The sequence below is a fragment of the Charadrius vociferus genome, unplaced genomic scaffold, assembly GCF_000708025.1.
Source record: "Charadrius vociferus isolate BGI_N301 unplaced genomic scaffold, ASM70802v2 scaffold178, whole genome shotgun sequence".
NCBI lineage: Eukaryota > Metazoa > Chordata > Aves > Charadriiformes > Charadriidae > Charadrius > Charadrius vociferus.
In genome coordinates, this window is record NW_009649717.1 from 3,409,833 (window position 1) to 3,430,500 (window position 20,668).

At 37.8% G+C, this 20,668-nt stretch overlaps 1 protein-coding gene across 1 annotated transcript; it reads left to right on the forward strand.

The window, feature by feature from the left end:
- The first annotated feature begins 112 nt into the window (after nt 1-112).
- On the forward strand, nt 113-17,967 carry HELQ (helicase, POLQ-like). Its single transcript, XM_009890765.1, has 18 exons — nt 113-265; nt 691-1,432; nt 1,752-1,941; nt 2,481-2,676; nt 3,726-3,798; nt 4,268-4,365; nt 4,962-5,060; nt 5,664-5,809; nt 6,662-6,901; nt 7,806-7,947; nt 8,243-8,347; nt 8,870-9,089; nt 9,899-10,056; nt 11,497-11,595; nt 11,875-12,048; nt 12,639-12,752; nt 14,893-15,027; nt 17,881-17,967. The coding sequence occupies exons 1-18, from the start codon at nt 113-115 to the stop codon at nt 17,965-17,967; spliced, it is 3,171 nt and encodes a 1,056-aa protein (XP_009889067.1).
- Nucleotides 17,968-20,668: the final 2,701 nt, after the last annotated feature.

Consider the following 20,668-nt stretch of genomic DNA (forward strand, 5'->3'; position numbering starts at 1 on the left):
CGGCCCTCGCTGTGCCCGGCCGCGGCCGTAACGGGCTCCGCTCCGCTCCCTCGCAGTCCTGCTCTCGGGGCGGAAGCTCTCAGTCCTCCCTCAGCTCCCTGGGCCGGCGGTGATGGCCGAGTCCAGTCTCGCGGTGCGGAGGAAGAGCCGCCCCAGCTCTGCCCGCAAGCGGAGCCGGCCCCCGGTGCAGCCTAACGCTGTCTGCTCGCCGGTGGCTCGCAAGAGACCGGGCTCCGGTGGCGAGGGGCCCCCGGCGGAGACCCTGGTGCGGGGCTGGCGGGGAGCGGGCGGGCAGGCTCCTAGGGCGGGACGCGGAGGCGAGGGGACGCTGTCTGGGAGGGCCGCTTGGCCCAGACCGAGCCTGGGTGACTGTGGGTCGGGGAAGGCCTGGCTTTGCGTGAGGGGCGATGCGTTTTGGCTTAAACTAACCTTTAAAGAAAACTGTCGCTACCAAGTAGTTTTACAGGTATCATGTCTACTCGTGGTTTAAGTTTCACTGAGTTAAAGCATGTATTCCTTTAGAAGTCAAGCTAGGTCCTCCGCACAAGCAGCGTCAGAAAACACTTTACTTCCTCGTTAAATTGGGGAAGACTTAAATGGCTTGTACTTCATGTGTGCTGTATGAGTTATGTTGCCTTCATGTGTTGATGTTACTTTGGAGTATTAATGCTCATTGTTATGTTTTTGCAGTGTGGTAATGATAGTGAAGAAGATATGTTTGGTGACTTTGACAGCTTTTCTGGAAACGATTCTTTGCTAGCTCAAGTTGATGATATAGAACACAAATACCTGCAGGATAAAAGTATAGATATTAAAGCAGCTGGAGACATCGTTCTTGGGAATAATCAGTCAGGAATTCACCTGAAAAAACAAGATAATTTTTCTACTTCAGAAGATAAGGTTGTCCTTAAAGCTGACAAGGAGGATGCTTTCCAAATGAATGAAAATGACCCGGTGGATAGCAATCAAGAACTGACTGAATCTGTATTAGATGACTTGCCGTCATCACAATTTTTGTATTTTGAGAAAATGGATGAACTTTCTTCTGGTTCTAGAATATCTCCAGTCTCAGAAAGGAGGAATAAATGTGTGAATTCTTCCTCAGACAAAATCAGGAGTCCATCACCTCTTTGTCCTGATGCTGAATGCAAGAACAGGCCTACTGGCTTTTCCTCAGACTCAAATAAGTGCAATTTATTTAAAACTGAGAGTCTTAAAGATCATCTGAAAAGTGCTATGACTGGAAATGCCAAAGCCCAGACTCTGCAGGTCTCTAAGACCAAGCAGCTTAAAGAAGCTGTTTTATCTGAAGAGATTTGTGTTGCTAGGAAAACTCTAGAATCTTCCTCTGTTGATATAGGCCCTTTTTATGGATTACCTAGCAAAGTTAAAGATCTGTTCAGGCAGTTTCGAGGGATTGAAACGCTTTATGGTAATGTGACTAATGGTTTGTTGAAAAAAAGAATTCAGTGGTGTTGCCTGTTTTACCCATTACATTGAAATATTTAAGTTAAGGTAATACTTAATGTAAGCAATGTTGGAAAGCGATTGTTTTATTAAGTGGTTATTCTGTTTTTTTAGATGGGTGGGAAAGATAATTATGGTTTATAGAATCCTTTGAAAGCTTTTAGTGGTTTACTGAAGAAAAACTCAAATGCAAGGCTTAAAGTATTTCATATGAAGTAGAGGCAATTTTGGTACTGATTAACATCTCCCTAGTGATTGCTAATAATTCTTTTTTAATTTTGCAGAATGGCAGCATGATTGTCTAATGTTAGAATCTCTACAGCAAAGAAAGAATTTGATATACTCATTGCCAACCAGTGGTGGAAAAACACTTGTAGCTGAAATAATAATTCTCCAAGAATTACTCTGCAGGCAGAAGGATGTTCTGATGATCCTGCCGTATGTTGCTATTGTCCAAGAAAAGGTCTGGATACTGTGTTTCTGATGCTGCTTATCTTTTCTGATATGCCTCGTTACTTAGCTGGTTTTAACACTAATTTTAGCAGACTCCATGACTTCCATAAATCAGCAAGTGACTTCTCTCCTAACTGCTACTCTGAGGGTCAGTAATTTTGTAATAAGAGACTTAAATTATGAGGTGAAGATGCTGATTTTTAAAGTGTGCTGAATTTTGAAATAATAGCTTTTTACAATGTTATGTATAGTTCTGCAGTCTTAGATCTGTACTGCTCAAATTGCTGAAAAAATAGTCTTGAAATAAAAACTAATATTTCTTTGATATAAAGGAAAAGTTAATTTTAGAGAACAGATGTAATCCAAGCTTGATAATATTTGTAAACACTTCAGCTTTGCAATTGGAAAATGTAATTACAGCTAATATGTTTTCACTAACTCAAAGAGTTGATTGTGGTGTGGGTTGGTTATATGCACGTTGAGTTCTTGAGGCAGATCTGAAATCCAAAATGAGCATGGGTTTGTTTCTTGAATTCTTTTTTTTTATTTTTACAGGTTAGGGGTTTATCGAGTTTTGGGATAGAATTGGGTTTCCTGGTTGAAGAATATGCAGGAAGTAAAGGAAGAATTCCACCAATCAAGAGGCGAATAAAAAAGTCTCTTTATATTGCTACTATAGAAAAAGGACATGCTCTAGTGAATTCCTTAATTGAAACAGAAAGAATTGATGACCTTGGTCTGGTTGTAGTAGATGAGGTATGCTACAAGACTTATATTTATAATACGCAATTATTAGCAAAGAGCAGCTTTTTTGGTTACTTGGTTTTGCTGTATTTATCATGAAATTAGTACCACTTAACTAATTTTTTTTCTGCATTGGTATATAATTCCATAATATTGAAACTTGTTTTTCTTTAACTGAAGCATTTGTTGCTATATCAGGACAATAGCCTCTATATTGAGAGTTCTACTGTGTTAGTGGTTGGTGGTGAATTACTTAATAACTACTCGTCAGTTACACACCTCTAATAGATTAGAGAAAACATAAACCACTTTAATCATATGGAATATTTTTTATGAATCTCAAAACTGAAGTCCTAAACATGGAACCATGAGACTTTGTGTCTGGTACTAATAATGACTAAATGAAACATAAAAACCCAAAGTTAAGTGACATCTGACTGTGAGAATTGCCCCTTATTCTGCTCTTTAGTGGTGTGGCTGAGTTGTGTTACTTAGGGTTGATTGTGGGGTAACATCTGTAGTGCGTAACATGTTAACATGGGGTAACGTGTAACATCTAACAGGGATGTTTAATTCATGGAATGCTTCAGGCTGACTGACCTTACTTAAACACAGTAGCTTCTAAACAGAAGGCAGCTTAAGAATTAACTTCTACTTTTTCTGGTAGTAGCTGGCTACTAGATTTTTTTTATATTAATTTCCACTGTAAGCGTTGCTTAAAACATGGTTTGTTTGGAATTGCTTTAGGCTGGTGAATACAAAGATCTCCACACTAACTGTTTTCTGTCAGGAATCAACTGTTTGTGTCAGATACGATCTGGTTAAATGGAAGGTAAATCTTGTTATTTGCGTTTGCTCTTGCATCTGTTTTTCCGTGATTCTTTAATGTTGTTTCGGTGAGGCTATACTTCTGGGAGGAACTTAGCAGTCAACAATTACCAGAGGGATATCATGAGGAAGTCCAACAAAGATATTTTTTTAGGGCTACATATTTTTTTTTTTATAGATATAATTTAAACTCAATAATATTCTCACATTTTCTTTTTCCTTTCTGTGCGCAGTTGCATATGCTTGGTGAAGGAAGTCGTGGAGCAACACTGGAAATTACTCTTGCTAAAATTCTTTACACTAGCAGTAAGTCATGGCTGCAGCTGATGTTATTGAAATATTGTAGTGATGGAATCTCTAGAGAGAAGTCATACTTTTGCTTTCTTGATTTGTAGTGTTCTGGTAGCTTTTGAAAAATGTGGCATGACTCTGTACATTACCCATGTTTACTTATTTAAGTGTTAGTCAGTTGACCCTGTGATGATGGTCTTTGGTTTTTGAAGCTTTTTTGATACTACTTTTCTGAGAAATCCTGAGTGTTGTCAAATGTCTTCCATTTCTTCATAGGAGTCCCTTAGTCATGCCAATTAAATGCTTCTATAGAGAAGGATTCCTTTGTTTGTCTCGGCTAATATTTCCTAGCTATATCCCCCTTCAAACCTACTACTTTGGCATTTCAAAAGACTAACAAAGTAGGATTGTGAATTAAATACTGAGCAGAAATCTTAAAAATTGTGAACATGTGAATAAATTCATCTCAACTTCTGCTTTACAGAAAACACGCAAATCATTGGAATGAGTGCAACTTTAAGTAATGTTGGAGACCTGCAGAAATTCCTGCAAGCAGAGTACTACACTAATAATTTTAGACCGGTCTGTATACAAGATAACAAACTAGCAAAGAAGTTATGTGGCTTTAAAATCGTAGCATATCTGTTTAGCATCATATCACAGCTTTTGTGTTTAATTTCACAGGGTAATGTAATATGATGCCTGCTACTGCTTGCATTTGTATCAATACAATAAATAGCACTATGCACTTGTAAATGCACAAATGCCAGTAGTACCTTTATGGTGTTGTTTTAAGTCTTTTGTGTCATTTTGAGTAAATCAATTTCTAAATTACAGCTACTGTGATAATTCATTACAGTTCATTTGATATAACTAGAATCTGGACTACTGGTGCTTGAATGCTGTCATGACAATAGTTTAGGAATGGTTCATGGGATGCAGTGTTTGTCATGTCCTTCATTATAAATAGTTACTCTTTCAAGGCAAATAATTAAAACAACTTTTAAAAAATTCTTGATGGGGTGGAATGTGTGCTTGTGTGCATGCAAGTATGTATGTATATAAAATGTGATGCTTGGAAAAAAGAAAGCATTAGTTGAATGTCAGTAATAGCTTAACCTTCAGAGAAGACTTGATAATTTAACCAAAGTTTCTGTTTATGGCTTATATCCCCCTAGGTAGAATTAAAGGAATATGTAAAGATACGAGACTCCATTTATGCAGTTGACAGCAAAACAGAAAAAGGCTTTACTTTTTCGCGTCTCCTTAATTTCAAGGTAAAATCCAAGTTTCTTTGAACTATAGTTATGAAATGTATTATTTTACAATTATTTGTTTACAGAGCTTACTTGATTTTCAGTCCTTTACCCCTCTTTAAGGTAGAGGTTTCTTCAGTATTTTGACGTGTGCAGAGCAATGGTTTTGAGTATACCCAGTGCTTTATGGTTTCTAGTAGTTTTTCCTCAATAATTGGTTACTCTCAGATGGTATTAAAAGACGACATCTTTTTTGGGTTTTATCAGTTTATCACTGCCTTGTAGGGATTCATTTCAACCTTTAAAACGAAAAATGTATGTTATGGTAGACTGCCAGTAGCACAAGTAACATCACTATGGTGTTGTTAAAAGAAATGGAAGTGTTAAGGGGAAAAAACAAAGCATTTGATTTTTATGTCCATGTATCCCTCAGTTCAAGGTAGATGTGCTAGTAAACACTTTCAAATGAGGGACTGGGAGAAGAGCTTATCCTACATCTGCTTGCAATTATGTCACATTAAAGCAAATGAGAGTATTCTAGTGAAGGTTGAGAACAAATCTTGAATAGTTAGTTTATGACTTAATTTCTAAGTTTAAATGTTCGGCAATCTGTGTTTGTGATAGTATTCTAGTAATCTGGAGAAAGCAGATCCTGACCACATCATTGCACTGGTTACTGAAGTTATTCCTAAATATTCCTGCCTGATCTTTTGTCCTACTAAAAAGAACTGTGAAAATGTGGCTTCAATGGTGTGCAAGTACCTCAAAAAGTAAGTTTCTGTAATGATTTTTAATTATTTATGGAATAATTGCTCAGAACTTAGATTTTATCTTCACTAGTTTGCAAGTGACTTTCCCTGGTGATCAGAAGTAAATACTTTGAATATGGAATCAGGTAAAGTTGCTAACTGCATAAATGAATAGCAAACTGCTCAAGGGTCATTAAACAGTTTACCAAAAAAATGTCTTTTTTTAAACAAAATGGTTAAAAAATGCTTGTTAAAGGACAAATAATAAAAAAAAATGGAAAGGCATACTAAATTAATCTAACCTTGTGTCCTTTTGGCACCGGTCTCTGCAACTTTAGAAAACAAACATTTTCTCTATAGCTTGGTATTTGGTCATGTTAGCAGTAGATTATCTGTTCCATACCTGCTTTGTGAATATAGGTTGTAAAATCAAACCAGGCTTCATTAATAAAGCAAAGAAAGTAAGACTTACGTTTGATTTCATTTAAATATGATTTAATCAACTCATAACGGTCTAGCAAAGTTAAATTTTATGTAGGAAGAAATTGCATTAAAATAAACAAACCCCCTCCCTTGCAATCAAAATTGAGACCATTTTTGATGTATCTGTAATTATCACTATGAGCTGATACTGGCCCTGTTTCCTTTCTTTAGTGCATGCGATACCCACACCCAGTCAGTATTTCATTGCAACTTAATCAGTCTCCTGTGTATTGTTATTTTAAAGTTACTGGAAATAACTATTTCTCCAACCTAGATATTAGAGGAATGGATAATGAACAGAAATAGACAGTGAGCATGTCTCTTGATTTTTATTTTTTTTTAAAGTAGTTAATGATTGAAGTCTAAAAAAAATGCTTTTCCTCCTCCAAGAGAATTTAGAGCTCACAGGGAGAAAGAGAAACAAGATCTCATCAAGAACCTAAAGAATATTGGAAATGGAAGTGTCTGTCCTGTTCTGATGCAAACAATTCCTTTTGGTATTGCCTATCACCACAGTGGCCTTACAAATGATGAAAGAAAAAGTATAGAGGAAGCATATTCTACAGGTGTCCTGTGTCTCCTTGCTTGCACAGCTACTTTAGCTGCTGGAGTGAACCTGCCAGCTAGAAGGTTAGTAACTAAAACGCATTTCATTGTTGCATTGATTTTTTGCTTTGTAGAAATTGCTTTAATAAGTTGGAAATATTGGTGCTATTTAAAACATTTTTCTGCTTTTACTAGCAAATTGGAAGCAGAAGAGATTTTGTTCAACTCAGACTGCAGAATTTTTACTTAGGAAATGTGACTCGGTAGCAAGTCCCTCAGAGCGCATAGCTGAAGAGCACTTATGTAAACAGATTAAGGAAATTTTAATAAATTTAGGAAATGCTTCAGTATTTTAGTAATGTTACACAGAAGAATAAGGTTTCTTTAGATACTGTCCTAAGAAGAGTGTTTAAATTGTAAAATAAATCCTTTCCAAGGATATACAGTTTGAACACAAACTAGTAGTTTTTAACTATGCACAAACTATAGTTTTTAACACAAAAATGTGCTATCCTTCCTTATACAAGTGCTGATGATATGATTGCTGTAGTCTGTATGACCGAACACTGTGCTAAGAATCCAGTTTTGTGTGCATGTATGTTGGAATGATGCATCTGAGGGGAGGAAAAAAAATTCATACAGACAAGTGTTGTCTTTCTAGCATAACTGATGTATGGTCAGTGTTGCTTATGTTTTTTAGCAGGGTTTATTTTATATCTCAGTGATTTGCAGTCAAACTCAGGCCTTTGAGTAGATGTAAAGACTAGTTCCAAAGGTTCTGCAAAACATAATAAACATGGCTTACCATTCAATAAACCTTAAATTGTTAGATGTTTTCCTGATTGATTTGCACAACTGTTCAAACAGGTGCATTTGATTTTTATTAGTTACTAAGCAATGGGCATATATGAAGAATGCATTTGTAAAATTTTATTGCTGCTTTAGCAATTTTAATATAAAGCATAACTTACTAAAGACTTCTTTATAGGGTTATTCTAAGAGCTCCTTATGTTGCTAATGACTTCCTGAAGAAGAACCAGTATAAACAAATGATTGGCAGAGCTGGTCGAGCCGGTATTGACAGTGCTGGAGAAAGTATTCTCATAGTGCAAGAAAAAGACAAACACTTGGTAATTTTTACAAAGCTGTTGGTAACTTAAATTGTTGTATTAAGCTGGTGGGATAAACAGGAGGAGCTGAGCTGCCTAGCTTAATTTTTGTTCGCTTCTCAACATTTCAAGTATTTGACTTATGTAATAATACTTATAAACTACGTTTATGTGATTTGTTTTTAGATGTGAACTGTAAACTTTAGACAGCTGTACTTACTGTCTTTATAAGCTGAATCATCTGTATCAGTATTTTGAAAAATGTAAATCTAATGCATAAATATTTTCCCTGAACTTAATATATTGACCTTTTCAGGTTCAGGATTTAGTTAACAGTCCTTTGGAGAATTGTTACAGCAATCTTCTGCTGGAGTTGACCAAGGGAATGCAGAGCCTGTTGTTGTCTTTGGTTGGACTGAAGGTATCAGTTAACTCTTCTCTGTGAGTAACTTAAGTACTTGGGAATGCAAAGAAAATTTTATCTGTTGTTTCTATAGAAAAACAGACTTTTTAAATAGATTGGCTACAAGTTCAGAACAGCTTTAATCAGATGAAAAGAACAAAGATTTGGTTAGTCTTTTTATTTAACTCGGTTATCAAGTAATCATGTGACATGACAATTTCCTTATGTATAAAAGACAAAATTATACCTACCTTATGATATATTACAGTATTTTTAACATTTTCTTTTCTGATACGTGATTCAAAATGCAAACAGTGGAAACAAATTAACATGATGCAGTAGCTAGACTAATAGAACAGATGGATAACAGTCCCATCAGATCCATCATAGACTGTTCTATTTGTTGTCATTGATATCCTGTTAATGCATTTCTACAGAAATACAACTGCTCTAGTCAGTAAACTTTTTCATATAACTTATGAAATGTGTTATGTGACATTACACCTTTAAACATGCTAATCACTTGCAAAACTGATGCAGATAGCAGTTACCCATGAGGAAATCGACAATTTTATGTGTAGTACGTTGCTGGGTGTTCAGCAGCAGCTGCTGTCTAAAGAGAAGAGTCTCTCAGAGATAATTAAAGATGGGCTAGAAAATTTAATTGAAAAAGGACTGGTAAAAGGAAGAATATCTGAGAAGGACCACAATTCTAAATGTATACTAACAATCACACCGTTGGGTAAAGCTACATACAAAGGTAAGCCTTTTTTTATTCTTAGTATAATCTTTATTTCAGCAAATCCTTTCATCTGAGCCTTAGTTCAATATATTTTCCCATCTTCAGTCTGAAACTGCAATGAAAAATAAGTTGTAGAGTGACAGTTTTGATTACTAAATGATGTGCTGGACTGAAAATGGGAATGAACAAGTAGTGTATAACTGAACATGATGGGAATGAAGAGTAATAACACTGGTCACAATGGGAGTAAAACCAGAACTGTATCCCCACAAAAAATGATTTTAAAGATTTGATTTAGTGATTGTAATCAAAATGGCTCGCAACCTCATTTTATAATTCATTGTTACGAACACGTATTGTGAACAGGGTGATTTCTTGACCTAGAGGGAAGCTTAAGAGGGAAAAGAAGCATATAACATTAGACCAGTTGTAATAAAGAAGAGAGTATATCAGAAAGTTCTGTTTTCCTGCCATAGCATAAAGATATGGGGTATGGAACACAACTGGAATAGAACAAATCTCTGGAAGATTCCTCCAGCCTACAAAATTGTTCAAGGATTTCATTAAAGCCAAGGCAACTCACAGACACTCCAAAACCACACAAAGAATGGACGTATGTGGCAGTAGGTGACTGCCTTTCCTTAGTTCTGTTTCACTGCTTATGTTACGTTAGAGCACGTATTCAGGTTGCAGTTATTTCTCTTCAATTTAGGTGGCATAACAAGCTTTTGTGGAAGATAAACGAATTATTGACTCCATGTTAAAATCTATTACACTTAACCCTGTATGCCTATTTAAAATTGCAATACATTGTGTGCTTATTATAGGGTCTATAGACTTGGCATACTGCAATCTTCTTTACAGAGAACTGAAGAAAGGTTTGGAAGGGCTGATTCTTGAGAGCAATCTTCATCTTCTATATCTGGCAACTCCATATGATATGACTTCTAACTGTAGCCCAGATTGGATGATATACTTGAGACAGGTGAGAATTTACTAGCAAACATGCATTGGGGCATATAGTAATCCTGCTTATCAAACTTTAGTTAAGTTTATACACATAGGAAATGTGGATAGTGGGGTAAAGATTTGATTAAAAGTTAAGATATGCTATTTTATTTTCAGTCACAGGGCAGAATCGCTTTCCCGTATTGCATAAAAACCTAAGTTCTCTTTTGCATCTATAGTATTTGACCTTGTTTGGGGAAAACTGTGCCATGAAACACATCTTTTGAGTTGCCAGTACTCCAAATCCCAACTCTAACCTTGGTGCTATCACCAGAGTCTGGTTAATCTTAAACAAAACTTTCTTATATAGTTATATGTAATCACATCATTGTATTCTTGCAAGAAAACGGCTAATAATTAATCAAGAGCCTTCTGATGCTCGTTTATTTAATCTGTAGCTTAGAGTGTTAAATGGTAATCTTTGTTTGATATCTGAGTCTAATGCTTAACTCTAGCCACGATTGCACCTATTACACTGTGTCCAATACCTTCCTACAGACTGCTGTGCTTATGTCAGCCTTAGCAGCACAGCCCTTATCCTGGTCTCGCACACTCTGTAAGATCCACCCATAATACAACTAATCCCGTTTCTGTAAAGTGCTGTATACTAGGGGTAGCACTAAAATCTATTTAATTTTGTTAAAACATGGTATTCAGAGATGGACAGTTACAGATAATTCAAACAAGTGGGCACAGAAACTACAGATCTGTGTCTAGTGATTATAGTACTAGTCTAGTGTCTAAGTACTATATAGAGATACTGAACAACATTGTTTCACTTTGAGTAATAAACTTGTGTTTTCTATAATATTAAGAGACCTAAATATCTGAAAATTCTTTATAAAACTATCCTGGAGTCTGCAGAACAATTGTTAAGCTTGGAGAACAGCCTTTGATCCCCATTTGGGGAAGACATTAAATCCAGGAGATACTTTAAGGTTGATGACATTTCTTGGAAAAAAATATGTGAGCACTTAGAAGTGACATAGTTCTCCTGGACTTTTAACCTGTTCATCTTGAATCTTAAATATACAAGTAGATGTTTTTGCCAAGGGATGTGAAAGAAGTGATGCTGTGTGCACCTTAATACTAGAGTAGGCTATACATTTATAAAAAGAAAAACTTCATATGTATGCACACCAGAAGCTTATCAGCAGAACACAAGTGTAAATGTATTTCCAAACCAGTGGAGTTCAAGATGAAAAAGAATGAAAGCTTGTCATTCATGGAAGAAAAGAGAAAGCAAATTATCTGTCTGCAGGTGGTATCAGTATTATATAAATTTGACGTGAATTACTTTTTTTTTACAGCTGAATAGAGCATATTTACATTGTCTGCAGCTCTTCTGATTTATAAGACTAGTAACTTTGAATGAGTTGTTAATAAATAATCTTGACTGTAGTCAATCTTATCTTAGTTCAACCAGCTAAGTGCAGCAGAGCAAAAAGTAGCGGATATTGTTGGAGTTCCTGAAAGCTTTATTACAAAAAAGGCTTCTGGTCAAGCCATCAGAAAGGTAGGCTGGAGATTTCTCACACCTAAGATGACAGTCATTTCATTTGATTGTTTACAAATTCTAGATTATTTTTCTGCTAGTGTTCTTTGTTACTCTTCTACTTATTAAGGCTCTTTCAACCTCATTTGTTGGTTTTCTTAATGTTGTTTAATGTCTTTGGGTATAATATAGACATGTTTGAGAGATATCAAGGATTAGAGATGAAACCAATTTCTTTGTAGCACTAACAGTATCTTGAATGTGATACTGGCTCTGAAGTCTAACTACCTTTATTCCTAGAACGTGGACAGTGCTGCAGTAAACAGGCTCTACCTGTCATTTGTCCTTTATACCCTACTGAAAGAGACCAATGTATGGAGCGTTTCGGAGAAATTTAATATGTCCCGAGGATATGTGCAAAATCTCCTTAATTCTGCTGCCTCATTCACCTCCTGTGTTCTACATTTCTGTGAGGTAGTGTGTTAAATGAATTCCAGTAAATTCTTTGGGACTAGTTTTACAAAAGCTGGAGTTTTGTTCTTTTACATTAGAACTGAACGCAGGTGGTGTATTTACCTTTCCTGTGCGAAAACATGTTTTTTCACCTTTTCTGTTCAAAATTTTTTTCCTGTTCAGAAAAGCATGCTGGTACAGTGATATTACTTATATTAAAAGTAAGCTTTATGGACTGAGAATGTGAAAATATACAAACTGTACAGGGCATTGATCAGTGTCAGTGCTGTTGGTGAAATAATTGACAATTTTACCTTTCTGCTTGTGGAATGGCATCTCAGGAAAACAGCTGACTTTGCTTGTTCTCCTGTTTTTTTTCCTCTGCTGAAATAATGCATTGCTTAGCCTCCAGAACTGCACCAACTTTAGCATGTTCACCTGGAGAGCGCTGAATACAACTCTACAACTACCTGAAAGGTTAACTAGAAATAATAGTGCTTCCCTATCTAAAAGCCAAATATGTGCTTGTTGCCGTAGCAGAGCTCTTATCAGTCATACACACCCCAAATACAGACTTAGGATCTGATTTTTAGTGATCTTCGTCTCTGCAGGAACTGGAAGAATTCTGGGTTTATAAAGCCTTGCTGACAGAACTTACCAAGCAGCTGACATACTGTGTTAAGACAGAACTCATCCCTCTGATGGAGGTAGCAGGGGTTCTAGAGGTTAGTAAACGTGGCTTTGTGAGATTTTTCAATGTAAACTTGTATCCTAAATGTTGCTGTGCCTTTCAAGTATACCTGGAATACCAAGCTAGTTTTTTATTGAGAATTTGGCATAGTGCAGGTATCCCACAACAATCCTGGAGGTGTGGGAAGAAGTGGTCTGTTGACAGAATGTGAGCTGGAGCTAGTGATGTTTTTTCTTTTGGCTGCTGCCACGGCAACAGTGAAAATTCTGTATTTGGACAATAATTTAGCTGTATATTCAGTTGGAAAACAGAGTCCATGTTTCTTTTGTGGTAAGTTCGTGGGAGTAAAGAGGAATAAGAATTTACATACTGAGTTAAGTTAGAAGATCCTCACAGAAATATGTGAAGTCCTCTTGGGAACTTAGGTTTTTACAATAACTTGCAGTGTTGCATGTATTTTAAATAAGAAACTTAACCAGTCTCTGAATTGAAGACTCCTATTAAAGTAGAAAATCTTTTTGGGCTTCAGTGCAAGGTTTATAAGTAATCATTGAACTTCTCTGGAAAATGATCTAACTTGCCTGTTCAGCCTATCGTAGAATCAGTTTGTCAGAAAACCATTCAATTTAGTGGCAGTAAGGTCTTATTCTGAGAAGCTAAACAAGGATGAAGACTTCGAGCCTAATGGGTTTTTTTTGTATATATCAAACTTTCTCAATTGGATGCAAAAGGTCAATAGTCTTTTTTCATGGTTTACTCCATATGGGAGCATTTCTGTGTAAGGGCAAAACCAGCCTGGACAGGATGATTCTGCTGAAGTTGTATTTTAAAGATGGCTCTACAAAATTATTGCTATCACCAAGGTACTTCTGCAGTGGAGTTAAAACTATACTGACAGCTGATATGTGTAGCAGGTAGACTGTCATCTTGAAAAGATGTGATTTGCTTAGATTTCTGTGGAGGAAATGACAAAATCAATCTTAAGGTTACTGTGAAAGAGAAAATTATTTTCTGCACGTTTACTTGCACAGTTCTCGAAGACCAATCTAAAACCTTTTTGTGAAATTTAATTCACTGTGCATATAACAGTCAAATATAGCACTGAAAATATTTGCTGGCAATTAGTGGTTATTTTTGGTGAAATTAATGACACCTACTTCACATCAATGAACATGCATAGTCCTCAGTTTCCATGGAGGAAGATAAAATATTGTAAGCTGTTACCTGTTGGATGCTAAAAAAACCCACATATGTTGTGATATAAATGTCTTTCTATTCCTTGTTGTCTTTAAAAGAGGTGCGGGGAATAAAGGAAAAAGGTAATTGACCAAATGTTTGGAGGTGTAACACTTGTTTATCAAATGAGTATTATTTCATAACTCAGTATACTAAAGCCTTGGGTATACTAAGTTACCCTCCACTACTAATATGGAAATGCATTTTAATTTAAACTTTGTAAAGTTCTAGCAGTATTTGTTTTGCAAAATAAATGTTTGCCCAAAGACCTTCTGTTAAGCAAATACTACTTGGCTACTTTACATAGCAACAGGATCAAACCAAGTTAAGAGAAGCAGATAATGCACACCCTCTTACACTGGTGATAATCAAATTCCAGAGAATCTCTCCTGTGATGTCTCTCCTCTGTATGTGAGGTCACAGCCATGACTTGGCACAAAACTAGAGAAATACAAAAGATACTGTGAGACAAAAGGAAAAAATACCTATAAGCTTGAAAAAGGAAAGTATATTCTTTTCTAGAATTTTGTGAGAGCTCTGTTCTGTGAAAATTCTATGGGGGAAAAAAAAATTAGATAACATCAGCCCTCCTCTGTTAGACACCTCCAAAGAATGTGAGACAGTCATTCCTGTCAGTGACAGTGAATGCAGAAAACTTGGTAACAAAAGAGGATGGCAGGGTCAGTATCATCTAGGCTCGGAGAAAATAATGACGAATGGGTTCCGAAGAGCTGGATAAGATTGAATGGGGAGGTAAATCTTGGGGGTAAAGCTGTATTTTGGAGGAGTAAAGATTCTTAGTATCCATGTTCTTGGGACGATTAAGAGAATTGGATTGGTATGCAAAGATGAAATGTTTGAGGTTGGTGCAGAGATTAGCACTTAATGGTAATTCTTATTGCCTGTTCTAATAATCTAACACAGTTTTGGACTTGCAGGCACGAGCAAAACAGCTTTACAATGCAGGGTACAAGACTTTGGCACACTTGGCTAATGCAAATCCAGAAACTCTGGTCAAGATGATTGAGCACTTGTCACTACGTCAAGCCAAACAAATTGTTTCATCTGCAAGGGTAAGTTAGAAAAAGTTATAAAAACCTCTTTCAGAACTTCCATATGTCAAAAGTGGATGTTTGAATGACGTTAAAAGTGAAGGATTTGATTTAGCTAGTGTATATTTGTGATCCAAATACAATGTATTAAGAATATATTGAAATATTTTCTTGCCAGTATCATTTATTTAAGATGGTTAAGAGTAATGAATTGAACAATTGCTGACCTCATGCTCCTGAATGCCAGGCAAACTTAAACTTTTCTTAAAACAATTTGGTATATACAGGATAGTGGAAAGTTGTGCAAAGGGCAAAAATGTTCCACAGCTTGTGTGGGAATTAAATGATGGCCTTGATCTCTGTGCTGAGTCATAACTGGAAATGCTCGATTTTGCCAATACCTCAGGACTTACCTTACAGAAATTCTAGCTGTAGTTGTGATAAAAGAACAGTATTTTCAGGACTGTAGAAATTGAAACCAACATATAAGGTTAACCTCACCTATTTAAGTTGCTTTTGTCATGCCTTGTTTATTCTGTCCTTTCTAATTGTTTTCCATTTTGAACATGCATTATTAGAAGGGCCTTCACTTAGTATCTGCCTCTAAGGCATGCTTAGTGCCTTAGGCACACATAAATAATCCAAGGGAAAGGATCTGTAACAAACATTGAGTTGTGCCTAAACAAAAAATACAGGAAGTACTTTATTAAGTGGTGGTATTTTCTCTCCTTGATCTCCATTAATTATCTGCTGTTGCAATGGCATTGGCTTCATGTTTGATTCTGCTTTTGGTAAAGTCAGGGAATGCCTGGAATTAATGAATGGGTGGTTGGTGTAAAAATGATGCAGTCAATAACAAAGTCTTGGTTTGTATATTCTCATGGAGTAAAAGTAGTAACTTTGGGGGTTGGGTGGGGGTTATGTGCTTAAAAAAAGGTCATGACCATTTGATGTTGTTGTAGGCTCCTTACACAGCAGAAAAAAAAAGCAGTGAGCCAGAAGAAAGGGATATATGCGGATTCCTCATCTACATCAGTGCTAAATCCAGCAATCTAGCTTACTCTCATGCTCAGATATTAAACTGATGGAGTTTTCTCTAACTGGGAAGTTAGAAGAGTGCTTGCATGTATTATGTTACACAGTCAATAGTTATACTGTTATACTTCAACTACCAGCTACAAACAGTTCAGGGCAGTAGATTGAAGAGTTCCTAATGTCTGGGGTCCTATATATCTGATGTAAAATGGTGCAGGAAGAAATTTTGTATAAAGCAAGAAACTGGCAACTTGGCAGGCAGAACTTGCAAATGTTTATTCCAACATGGAAAATAAAGGGTAAGGTTAAAAATGCTCTTATGTTTGTCATGGTTTAACACCACTTAACAGAACTAGGGCCATGCAGCCTCTTGCTCAACCCCTTCTCCCCCCAGAAGGGTAGGGAGAAGAGGGAGAAAATGAGGGGAAGGCAAAAAAAACCAACCCAACAAACATCGTGGGTTGAGGTAAAGACATTTTACTAGGACAATAATGGGAAAGGAAAATAACAATAGTAATTGGAGGACAACAGGATGACCATGAGCCAGCAATGTGCCCTGGCGGCCAAGAAGGCCAATGGCATCCTGGGGTCCATCAAGAAGAGTGTGGGCAGTAGTTTGAGGGAGGTCATCCTTCCCCTCTACTCTGCCTTGGTGAGGCTGCATCTGGAGTACTGCATCCAGTTTTGGGCTCCCCAGTTCAAGAAAGACAGGGATCTGCTGGAGAGGGTCCAGCAAAGGGCTACGAAGATGATTAGGGGATTAGAACATCTCTCATATGAGGAGAGGCTGAGGGACTTCGGTCTCTTTAGTGTAAAGAAAAGAAGATTGAGGAGGGATCTTATTAACGCTTACAAATACTTACAGGGAGGGTGCGAGGTGGATGGGAACAGTCTTTTTTCAGTGGAGCCCAGTGATAGGACAAGAGGTAATGGGCACAAGCTTGAACATAGGAAGTTCCATCTTAACATGAGGAGGAACTTCTTTACTTTGAGGGTAGTGGAGCACTAGCACAGGCTGCCCAGAGAGGTTGTGGAGTCTCCCACTCTGGAGATATTCAAACCCTGGACGCCGTCCTGTGCAGCCTGTTGTAGGTGACCCTGCTCTGGCAGGGGGGTTGGACTAGATGATCTCCAGAAGTCCCTTCCAACCCTAACCATTCTGTGATTCTATAATAATAATAGTAAAAGAATATACAAGACACAAGTCACTCTCGCTGCCTGGCGAATTGGTTGCCCAGCCAGACCTGAGCAGAGATCACAGATCCCACCACCCCCCGGCCAACCCTCATTTGTATACCGAGCATGACATCTATGGGATGGAGTATTCCATTGGCCATTCTCATGTTCTGTGTGTGCTCCTTCTCAGCCTCTGTGGGAAGCTGAAAAAAGTCCTTGACTTGTATAGACATCACTTAGTAACAACTAAATCAATATACATTATTGACATTCTTTTCATACCAAATCTGAAAATGCAGCAACCACTGGAAAGAAAACTAGCTTTCTCAGCTGAAACCAGGACACAGATCTAGACAAAACTGTTTTATGTTCTGTTAAATTTTGTGTATTATGTGATAGCAGGACTGAGAAAATCATCTGTGTACTGTATGAATTCTTGTGTTAGTGTATACCCATATGAAAAACACTAAACAGTAAAAAATGTTGATAGTAGTACTTGCGAAAATGCCCTTTGAGGCAAAGGTACTGCAGTCCTGTGAGCAGCAGCAGAAGTTTTTTACAGACCAGATGCAAGTTTAGAAAGAAACATTGGTGTTTTATCCTGTCTAACAGTTGAAAATTAATACGAACATTAGGGTTTTTTGGTTTTGTTTCCTATAATAGATGCTGCTGAGTGAAAAAGCTGAGGCTTTACAAGAAGAAGTTGAAGAACTCTTAAAGGTGCCTACAGATATCCCAGGGACCTACTGACCAGCTGCCATGAAGAAAAATCATGAATCTAAAAATCGAGATATTTTTAATTTTTTAACTTTCCTGTGTAAAGCTGCTGTAATTATAATAAATATTTAATGTCTTTTGTATACCTCAATTTTGTGTGAGTTCCAATTTCAGAATGTTTCTTGGAAAGTTGACTTCGTTTGAAGGCTTTGATTATGAATCTCTTGAACAATAGGCTGGAATCAAAAAGTGTGATCTTAACTCATTCCTGTTTTTTCAACATAGCTCTAGGAGTGCTTTGGGGACTGGATTAACTACCTGGTGTGTACCTCTGCCTAGACCGTAGGTTCATAGCTGACTTAAATAATGCATTTGCAGTGGATATTCCCTTTAGGACATGTGTGCCTGAATGAGCTACTCAAAAATTCCTGCTTGCAGGAAATCTCTGTACTCTAGGTGTAGCTAATGGAAGGAGAGAGTTGCAATTCATAACAAAGGAGCTGTCCCAGAGTTGTATAAGAAATTGTAAATGATGCCTAATAAATTAGGCCTTGTTAAAAGATGCAAATATCACATTCAGCCTCTGGCAACTCCAGGAGAGAGAATTATTTCAGAATGTTTCTGTAGCAGTCTTCCAAACAGAAAGTTAGAAAGTTTGCCTTTTTTTAATTTCTTTAAGTGTGAAGACTGATAAAGACAAAGGTTTGAAGAACTGATTTTTGAGAAGCTATATCAAGTTTTAAGACTCCATGGGCATGTCAGTCCTACTAGTTAAGATATTTAAAGGCATCTGAACCATATTTGCTCCAGCAAAAAGTTAGGCTTCATGAACGTCGTTTTTGAAGATGCCTGAAACTCCTTCAGTTGTGATGGAGTACATTCATTTTCAAATCTGGTATGTAGTACATGACCATGTTAGAGCATGGCACATTAAGACAGACATGAAAGCTGTCACAGACTGCTAGGTTAAATCATGATAGGCAGTATAGTGACATACTTAAATATGGCATTTTTATCTAAAATCAGGTGTCCCTTCTCAGTAAAGCAAAAGTAAGATAAACCTTAGTTAAACTGTCTTTATTATTCAGCTTAGGTAGATTGTGTTTGGATTCTAGAGACAAACAAGAATGTTTTTAAATCCAGTCAGGTTGTTAGAGGTTGAACACTTGTCTGAAAGGGGTTATGGTAAAAAACTGATGAAAAGGCTTGTATTTTACTGCTGATTTTGTTGTTGCATTAGAGAAATCATAGGTAGCAGTTAAATAAATTCTTTGTGAGCCTTCATTTAGCAGAAACATGCCTTTAAGACCATAATTATGATACTTCATAGTGGCTTACAAAGTTTGGATAAGTGAAATATATGAGTTACTGGGAGTGGGCGACATGGATTCCTGAAGGCGAAATCACGCTTGACCAATCTGATGGCCTTCTATGATGACATGACGGGCTGGGTGGGTGAGGGGAGGGCAGTGGATGTCGTCTACCTTGACTTCAGCAAGGCTTTTGACACTGCCTCCCAGAACATCCTCATAGGTAAGCTCAGGATGTGTGGGTTAGATGAGTGGACAGTGAGCTGGATTGAGAGCTGGCTGAGTGGCAGAGCTCAGAGGGTTGTGATCAGTGGCATAGTCTAGTTGGAGACCTGTAACTAGCAGTGTTCCCCAGGAGTCAGTACTGGGTCCAGTTTTTTTCAACATATTCATTAATGACCTAGATGAGGGGACAGAGTATACCCTCAGCAAGTTTGCTGATGACACAAAACTAGGAGTGGCTGACATACCAGAAGGCTGTGCTACCATCCAGCGAGAGCTGGGCAGAGAGGAACCTAATGAAGTTCAACAAGGGTGTAGGGTCATGCACCTAGGGAGGAATAACCCCGGGCACCAGTACATGTTAGGGACTGACCTGCTGGAAAGCAGTTCTTCAGAGAGGGACCTGGGAGTCCTGATGGACAAGTTGACTGTGAGCCAGCAATGCACCCTTGTGGCCAAGAAGGCCAATGGCATCCTGGGGTGCATCAAATAGAGTGTGGCAAACAGGTCAAGGGAGGTCATCCTCCCCCTTCATTCTGCCCCGGGTGAGGCCACATCTGGAGTATTGTGTCCAGCTCTGGGCTCCCCAGTTCAAGACAGACAAGGAACTACTGGAGAGAGTCCAGTGGAGGGCTATGAAGATGATCAGAAGACTGGAGCATCTCTCTGATGAGAAGAAGCTGACAGACCTAGGTCTGTTTAACCCGGAGATCAATGCTTATAAATGTCTAAAGGGTGGATGTCAAGAGGATGGGGCCAGACTCTTTTCAGTGGTGCCTGGTGGCAGGACAATGGGCAATGGGCACAAGCTGGAACACAGGAAATTCCGTCTCAACATGAAGGAAACACTTCTTTACTGTGAGGGAGATGGAGCTCTGGAACAGGCTGCCCAGAGAGGTTGTAGAGTCATCTTCTCTGGAGATGTTAAAATCCCGCCTGGATGCGTTCCTGTCCAACCTGCTCTAAGTGAACCTGCTTTGGCAGTAGGGTCGGACCAGATGGACTCCAAAGGTCCCTTCTAACCCCTGCCATTCTGCGATTCTGTGAGGGGCATTCAGTAGTAAACCAGGTCAAGAATTTAAAACCAGCACTTTTCAGAGGCAGCATGATTAATCTCCACTGCTAGATTCAGTGCCCACAAGGGAATCCTGTTACAAATGGCACAAATGGTTTTAGAAACCAGAACATATTCAGTTGGTTCT